Source organism: Bubalus bubalis, chromosome 22, assembly GCF_019923935.1.
Source record: "Bubalus bubalis isolate 160015118507 breed Murrah chromosome 22, NDDB_SH_1, whole genome shotgun sequence".
Classification (NCBI taxonomy): Eukaryota; Metazoa; Chordata; class Mammalia; order Artiodactyla; family Bovidae; genus Bubalus; species Bubalus bubalis.
Genome location: NC_059178.1, coordinates 7,655,147 through 7,664,124, shown reverse-complemented (window position 1 = coordinate 7,664,124; position 8,978 = coordinate 7,655,147). Strand labels below are relative to the sequence as shown.

At 41.1% G+C, this 8,978-nt stretch overlaps 1 protein-coding gene across 21 annotated transcripts in view; it reads right to left on the bottom strand.

Annotated features, from left to right (window-relative positions):
- Nucleotides 1-206: 206 nt before the first annotated feature.
- Nucleotides 207-8,978, bottom strand: part of TCF4 (transcription factor 4) — a 385,872-nt gene continuing 377,100 nt past the window's right edge. For all 21 annotated transcript variants that reach the window (XM_044934831.2, XM_044934837.2, XM_025273451.3 and 18 more), the window contains 3 exons: nt 5,855-6,084; nt 5,036-5,176; nt 207-4,848 (listed from right to left, as the gene is read on the bottom strand). In XM_044934831.2, coding sequence (XP_044790766.1) covers nt 5,040-5,176; nt 5,855-6,084 — 367 coding nt within the window. In that variant the 3' untranslated portion in view covers nt 207-4,848; nt 5,036-5,039. The remainder of the gene's footprint in view (nt 4,849-5,035; nt 5,177-5,854; nt 6,085-8,978) is intronic.

Below are 8,978 nucleotides of genomic sequence, written 5' to 3'. Positions count from 1 at the left end.
CATTAAGGGCATCTCTTCCTTGGTCAATCATGTGCTTTGCTTTTCAATTTGTTTTTATGATTTTTTTTTTTTTGGTATGTTTTGTTTGTTAAGCTGTCAATACCTCCAACACTTGGAAAATGAAATCTAGCTGCAGTTTTACGTACAGCAGAGAATCAGAGCTCTATGGACAATGCAAAATGAAATGAAACAAGTATCAGAAACAGTTTATAAAAATGGCACATTTATTGCTACAGAACGGTCATGTACATGACTTCATCGAATAACTACAGATGGGAAACAGGTAATGGCCTAGACCAAGCTGGGTTTGTTTTTGTCTTGAAGGAACTCCAGCACACAACCTGTTTGGACACTTCTACAAATCAGAAATACACCAAAAACATGAAAAAATCGAGGCACTCAGCCACACATTGAAAACAAGGTGTAACTGTTTATCTTTTTTTTTTTTTTTTGAAGTGTTTTCCCTTTTTTTCTTTTTTTAACAATTTTTTTTTCGTTTTTAATGCTGCAGCTATGTGTACAGTCGCAAAAATTTTCCCCGCTGCGACCTACAACTAAAAAAAAACAAAAACAAAAAACAAACAAAAAAAGCTACCATACAGTTTCATCTCAGTAACACATGGTAAAATAACATCTTTTAAATAGTAAAATAAAGTAACAAACTTTTACTCATAATGATTCCAAAAATCTACAAAGAAGAAATATTCAGAATCTGACAATTTTTTTTTGTAATATTCATGGTATAAAAGGATTGCTCCTGCGAAAAATAAGCCAAATATATTTTTTATTTTTAAATTTAGTTTTTTTTTTCCTACTAGGGTGTACTACGGTCTATTTTATAGCAAAAAGAGCACTAGACAAACAAAGCTTTATAACAAAAAGCCAGGCACTGATACATGGTAAGTCTCTGCTTTTTTTTTTTTTTTTCTTATCTTCACTTAATTGCATCACAAGTAACAAGAATGAAAAAGGCCACAGTTCATATATTTCACCATTACATATGTCTATAATACTTGAAATGAGTATGGCAAAACCAGCACTGCACAAAGATGAGTCCACTTCAAGTCCCATGAGAAAGAGCATGTCTCTAAAGAAAAACAAACAGAACCAAAGCAAAATAAAAAGAGAGGCCTAGAGGCCTTGGTGCCCCATTGTGTTGGAATTCCTCATATTCCATCTTGACTTTTTTTTTTGTTTCCAGTCAGCCAGCAGACTAAATTTTTGTGCTTGTTTATGCTGAAATGGTTTCATTCCTGACTCAAGTTCACTTTTGGACACAGATCATATTCTGCCTGTTGGATCCAAGACGAAAATCCTCTTAACCCCAAGTCTTGGTTCAACACCCTCCCCACCCCCACCCCCCCAATCCCTCATCAAAATAAAGATCACAAATTAAAAAAAAAAATCAAGAAATAGGAAAAAAAAGCAAAAAACAAAAAAAGGAATCGGAAGACTGAATCAGAACCAGTTGCGTTACTGGGTGGACTGACCGTTGTATAAACATTAGTGTTCCTTGCAGCTACACAGAAGACAAATGGGAAAAATGTCTAGATGAACAGATCCCTAGTCTGCATATTCATAAATTACTTGAATGTGGAGGTGGATCAACCGTTCCAAGTTGCTTTTAAAGTCCAACTCTCTTAAACAGATCCCCAGCCTAAGTTTCATCATATACATAGTATAGTATGGACCCTTAGGAAATGCTTCACTTTGATCCTAACTGTCTTCTGCTACATTTCATCCGAAAATCCAGCGCAGAATACCAATATCTTACCTGGGTTTGATAATCACAAAACAGAAAAAAAAAAAACACACTAAAAAGGCCACATTCCCTTTCATCTTTTTTTTTTTCTTTTTAATGGGGATACAACCCAATGTATACGGATGGCCGCGGATGTTTCTCCACCAAGCAAAAAGTAGTGAGCAGCATTGATGGCCGTTAGAAAAGCTTTCTACTTATTTCCAAAGGGAATTCCACAATAGAGGTATTACGTGACTGATTAATGAATGGGTCAAAGCTGGTGAATAGTAAATTGCAGCTTTTACTCTGTTTGAGAAGAAAACATAAAGCACCAATTTAAAAAACAACCCAAGAACTACAATTTAATTTTTTTTTTGCTTTGTTTACAGATTTGAAAATCTTTAAATCAGCTCTATGAAAGCACCTTGATGATAACATGTATCAAAAAGTGCCAATCTTAAAATGTACATCAATGCAGGGAGTGTTTCCAGTTCCCTAAAGAGTAAACACCGTATTTTCTTCTATACACTTATCCTGAATGTGATCAGAAGATACCTGCTTCCTATATAATATTGTTCCTAGGGATACCCGCCTTGATAAGAGTATACAAAATGAGTGCAGAATGTACCACTAAAAGGAAATCTTCAACATACTGAGGGTACAAGTACACACAGCTTCCGTTATTCAGGAGGAGGGGAAGAGTATACAATATTGTCTTCCATGCCCTTCTCTGAGCCCCTTTGTTCATCCATTTTCACAGGGAAGCCTCAAAATAACGTTTCATGAAGTCTGATTCCTGCTATTCTAAGGTCTTAATCCACCTCCACATTTTAGGAACTTATCAACAAATCAAAGTATTTCCGTTTTATCACTACTGAACATATTTACAGTTCTCAACACACACACACAGCTAATCAAAATGTTTATGGGTTTGTAAAAGATGACCACGTGGTAACTATCTTATTTGTTCTTACATTTTCAGAAATGAACATAAAATTCAGATTCTTGTAGCTCACTATTTCATTTCAATGAGACGGTTTTTAAACCACACCGTTTTTTTAAAAAAAAGAAAAAAGAGAAACAAAAACCAATACAATGTATTAAAACACATAATAACAAGAGTCTACATGTAAAAATATAACTTTTACATACACAATTTCAAAATAATGATACGGTTGCCATTTGTTGCATAAAATTTACAAATGTATTTCATTTCTATATAACTGGCAAAACAGGAGAACAGATGGAACATTTAGACCATTTCGATGGGTTTATGGCATTGACTCAGTGCTGATAGGTGGAAAAACTACTTGAACAAGGGATTTTTTTTTTTCTTAATACATGCCAAGATTGTGTGGCTGTAAAAATAGAAACGAGTTAGAGACAAAAGGATGCTGACAAATACTTAACTAGGAGCACTATTTCTTTACTGCACTATACACCAAAGTCAATCATTATAAAGATTCACAATGGAAGTTGGTTCAATTGTGCCCAGACGTCAAAGCTAGCTATCTGACGAGTTGCTGTGCCATAGCTTGATCTATGTTTCTATCAAATATGTTAAGTATAAACTTCATTCATACTGGCCAGAGAAATACTGCACTACCCCTCCTCAAGAAAGTGCAACTTAATGCTTTAGGACTTATAAGGCTTGATATAATGCTGCATGATGATTGAATATTGGCATTTTTTTTTTCCAGACAAAGGAGGAGGCAGTTAAGTCATTCTACATCTTAGTAAACCCATTTTGAAAAAAAAAAAAAAATCAAGAAAGCAACAAAATCAATCAGCTCTGTCACACTACTTGCAATTTTCTCGTTGGATGGTTGTTGAACTTGACTTGTTTTTTTTGTTTTTGTTTTTTTCCAAAAATCTGACCATGTATTCAGAAACACCTCACTGCACACTACTTCGGCTACACATGTAGGTAACACTTTAATCATTTTGTTAAATCACAGCCACTTTGATTATGTTATGTTTCCGATGATATAAACATTGGAAGGCACGGTGGTAACATTGTAGCATTCTAACCTTGTACCTCTGAAAATCCCGGAAGAGGGCCACAAACAGCAACATTCCAATTCAGACAAACTCTTTGCCATGTCTTGGTAATGCTGCTTGGTAATATCTACACATGATGTGACTTTTAAGTCCTGTGTTCCCAAAAGACTGAAGAAACAATTTTCTACTTATTTATGAATGAGAAGCAACATCAGGGTCAGCATTTCATCCTGTACTACCCGCTCCGGAAGCAGAGGTGGCACTACAGGTTACGAGAACAAACCGGGGAGAGGGACAGAAATCAGACCCAAAAAAAACAAAACCAAAAAAACACCTCCGTATTTACAGTAAAATCTTTCTCTTAAAAAAGTTAATCAGTACTATTTTTTTACAGGAGAAAAAAGTCTGAAACAAATGAACAAAAGCTTACCATAGTCACTAAATTTTTAATATATATTTATATATATATTTATATATATATTTGTCATAGGTCTATAAGATCCATCTGTTCCTCCTACCCTAAGGAATGGCTAATGTCATCACTTCGCTGTCATCAGGATATTTGCTGGTTTTGTTACGAGGGCAGCCGGGCTTCCCTTATTCGATATCCGGTCATTATAAACACTAGCTGACTTGAATACCAACAAAAACGGTCATGTCGTTTTCTTCAGAAGTACACTTTTTCATTATTGCAAGTTTACAATTTTTTTTTTAAATTAAATATTTTTTTTTCAGACTTACAAATTAATTATATACTTTTTTTTTTTTTCCAAAAGAAGTTTAGGCACAAATGCATTGTTCCACAGTGTGGAAAGATTGCCATTCAGTCTCTGGGCTGCGTCTCAGCCTGCACACACTGCACATTCTGAATGATATGTTAAAGAGAGTCAACCCCTAAGTTGCACGTGTTTTTTCTTTTTTTTTGTTTTTCGGTTTTTTGATCATTGGGAATGCTGAAACCTCTTGCGTCTGCGATTCATAACTACTCAGACTTGTCTTATATTACAAAAAAAGGGGTTAAGGAGAAGTGTTTATGTGGGTTTAAGATAATACAGCTGTTATGGAAGTGGTCTCTCGTATTAATGAAGCAATGTGGCAACTTGGACCTGAGAGAGAAGAGAGAAAGATGAATTAGTATGTTTGTAACAGAGAAGGGAAGCTTTCATTTTTAAATTCCCCGCCTCCCCCAAGGTAGGGAAAAACAATGTGTGCATTTGGGTCAGATACGATTTTCAGGGCTGACGCCTGGGTGCGCGACACGGATGCCTTCAGAAACGCTGAAAACACACTTGCCCTTTCACATCTGTCCCATGTGGTTGGACGCGTCTCCCATGCCGGGGTGGGGGCCCGCCAAGGACAGCGGGGGCGGCTCTGAGGAGACCTTCTCTTCTTCCCTTCTCTTCAGACACGCGGCTTTCGGGTTCAGGTTCCTTTCTGTGGAAGAGGAGAGCACGGAGGATTTAGGTCTCACCCAGGGCTTCTGGTGTGGCGCAGTCACGCTATGTTTCTGTGGGTCTGCTCATCCTTTCTCTCAGGTTCTACCTTCCAGAACAAGAGCACCGAGCGGGAAAATGCACACTGCTGCAATTCATTAGCTCAGGGCGAGTCAACCTCCATCTATTTGCCTGGGGAAGCTGTGTGGGCACCTTACAGTCTAAGACAGTTGGTAAAGCAAATATTTGCTGTTTAGTCGCCAGGTCATGTTCCCCTCTTTTCCGACCCCGCGGACTGCAGCCCGCCAGGCTCCTCTGTCCATGGGATGCTCCACACAAGAAGACTGGTGTGGGTTGCCATGTCCCCCTCCAGGGGATCCTTCCGACCCAGGGATCAAACCCACGTCTCCTGCCTTGGCAGGCGGAGTCTTTACCCCTGGGCCACCTGGGAAGCCCCAAGCAAAGATGCTGAGCTCGGATTACTGAGAGGACCTAGGGAAACGTCCGTCCCAGCTGTAAGAAAATTCCTGGGGCTTCATTACAGGGGAAAGGGGGGCTGCCTTGTAGGCTTCCGTGTGACTAAAACACAGAAACGGCCCTGTGATGCTGAGGGGTGCCTCGGTCGCGACTCTCGGGCTCCACCCTGACCTCTGCAAGGAAGCCGGCCGCCCGCCCTGACCTCGGACTTGCTGCTCCAGGCTGAGGATGACGGCCACGGCCTGGTGGAGGATCAGGAGCTTGGTCTGGGGCTTGTCACTCTTGAGGTGCAGCTGCACCATGCGGCCCAGCTCCTTGAACGCCTCGTTGATGTCGCGCACGCGCAGGCGCTCGCGGGCGTTGTTCGCCATCCGCCGCTCCTTCTCCCGCTCCGCCTTCTGCTCGGGCGTCAGGTCCTCGTCGTCGTTATTGCTGCGGACACAGGGGAAGACGCGGCATTTTCTAATGGGGGGGCGGAAAGGGACGGTTTCTAAATTCCCTCCGATTTCTTCCCGAGCTGTCGGGGAGCTTTTCCATCTCAAGCTCTTGTCCCCGGTGGAGTTTTCCCTCTGCCAGGGCTTGGGATTGCTTTAGGTGGTTATGACCGTCCCCGTGAGACGTTCACAGTCTCGCAGACATAAAACCCAAACCCAACAGGAGAGGTTCAAACTGGGGCCCCAAGTGCACCGTATGGATAGAAGGGAGCAAAAAAGGGAGAACAAGGCTCTTGTGCATACAGCCATGTGCAGCAGCAAAGCAGTGCCTGGTCAACTGCGGCTCAAGCTACACTTCAGGACCCCAATCCAGGAAGTGCTGTAGACTGAAACTGTTTTGTTTTTTGTTTTTAAACTTTCATACTGTGACATGTGAACCTAAGAAAAACAAGGGATTGAAAAGTGATGTGGATACTTCAAAATTAAAGACAATGCAGCTCAAACAGGATTAAGAAGGTCATACATTCACGACAATGGGAGTGAACAGGAGGGCCTGTTGTCTGCTAACCAGCTTGGAAGGCTTGGTCAGGCCACTTACTCTATCCAAGTCTTACTTTCTCCATGTATTAAATACAGCAAAGTTAGAAAAACATCATCTCCATAACCTTTAACATTATGGATGTTTATGGTCACCAGACAGGTTGGGTAAACCTGAGTTTCAGGCAAACCCAACCCAACCCAACTCAAACTTACTGGTTATCAATGACCACAACCTCATTGTGAGACAAAAATGAAGCCAGAAAGCTGATCTCTGATTGTGAGAACAGAAATGATTCACTCAAAGGCATGGTTGGAGCCAGCAGTCTGGAAAGAAAAAGTGACTTCTACTTCTGGGTGAGATCCTGATAAATTAGAAACTCTTGAATGGGAGGCAGATAGGATGATGATGAGCTACCAGGAAAGCCTGTCATATCAGGAGGATTTCATGGCATCAAGGTTTCTAACTGTTTCTGGGCAATCACTTAAAAAAGAAAGGCATGGGAGATGCCTCAGAAAGACAGAACAGAGCAAGGAACTCCAAGTGGGACAGTCTGAATTAACATGAACAAGAACCTTTTTTGAGTATGAGAGACATAAAAAATGAAGTATACTTCACTCAAAAGCAACAGTCTCCATTATAAGGAGCAAAACGGCAGTGACCATCTGTAAGGATGTCAACCTAGAGATCTGAGCACTGACCCCAAGGACCAACAAAGTGAGCCTCAACCTTAAAATTCCATGAATATGAAAGGCTCACAGAATAAAGATGTGAATCACAACCTTTCAGAACAGGAGGAACATGTGGGAAGCCATCTACTCACTTCAATGTACACTTAAGGAGTACTGGCTTAAAATCTATGCGTCCAGGACCTCCCTGGCGGTCCAGTGGTCCAGACTCTGTGCTTCCACTGCTGAGGGCCGTGGGTTCCATCCCTGGCCAGGAAACTAAGATCCCACATGCTGCTCAGAGGAGCCAAAACATTTTTTTTAAAAAAGTTAAAAAAAATTTAAAACATGAATGGCTCCAAATCTTCCACTGTGAAGAATCTCTGTGTAACTTCCACATTGCAGTGAGGATGCACCATGGCAGAGAAGACCCAGTCAGGCAGAAATGGAGTGTATTCTTGGGCTGCAGCACACGCTGCCCATAAAGATGACGTATGCAAGTAAGCCAAGAGCACTTGCAAGGGAGGCAGACACCAAAGAAAGATGCTTTAAGACTTGGCTGGTCTCCCTGTAGGTTAAACTCCCTTCCAGATGGGACTGTCTGCCTTGGATGTGTGCTGGTGAATGCACAACTGAACTGAACCCATCAGAAAGCTCTCTCTTTCTCTGCCATCTGATTCTCTTCCTCACTTCCTCTGCCGGCCCATCTCTCTTGCATCCGTGACCTCGGCCAATGCCAAGGAATTGAAGGTGACTATGAATTCACGCCCACAGCCCACCACAAAAGTAAGATGTAACAAGCAAAATGAGAACAGAGTCGAGTTTCTGCTGGTCCTGTCCTGAAGGTAAAAATTTGGGTGATGTTTTTACATAGCAAACGTGCCACACTTTTTCCAAAGTGGGGCTGAAAATGGGAAATGGTTTTCCAAGCGTATTCAGGCTAATAATGAATGAGAATGGGTTATCCAATTATAAGTTGTTTATGCAAACAAAACTGCCTAGATTTGGAAAGCCTTGCCAAAGAACAGTTTTGGAGTCCTAAGTGAACGTCAAGAGAGTGACCTTTAAAACAAGAAGGTTCTTCAACAGCAAGTTTAAATGCTGAATTGAGACTTCAAAGGATCAATTGATAACGCATGTGTTATGGCCACTAGTTGAGTTACCAAGAGTTGACTGAATTAACAGAGAAATTGCTAAAGATGTCAAAGGCCCTCCTTGGAACGTCTTATCATTCCAAGGCAAGAGTCAGGAAATGGCCAAGGGCCAGGAAACCACAGCGATGGTGGAAAGGTGTAAGCTTGAAGCTTCCAGAATTTTCAAAACTGTGGTAGAACTTAGTAACAAAACATATCTCATAACTACAAAGGCAATATGAAAAGATGGCATGTTCTTAATTCCTAAAGGAGCCTAGGCATAACCTTGATAACGATAGCCTCTAAAGGGAGGTATCAGGGCTTCTCTAGTGGTCCAGTGGCTAAGACTCCATGCTCCCAACACAGGGGCCCTGAATCTGATCCCTGGTCAGGGAACTAGATCCTAAAGGCCCACACTAAGACCCAGGGCAGCTAAACAAATGTTTTTTTATAAAGGGAGGTACTGTCGTAGCACAGCTCATTAAATTTCTAAATAAAAACTATCCAAGAACACGGAGGCAAAGAACGTGGGTGTCACAATGTTATAAAGAGT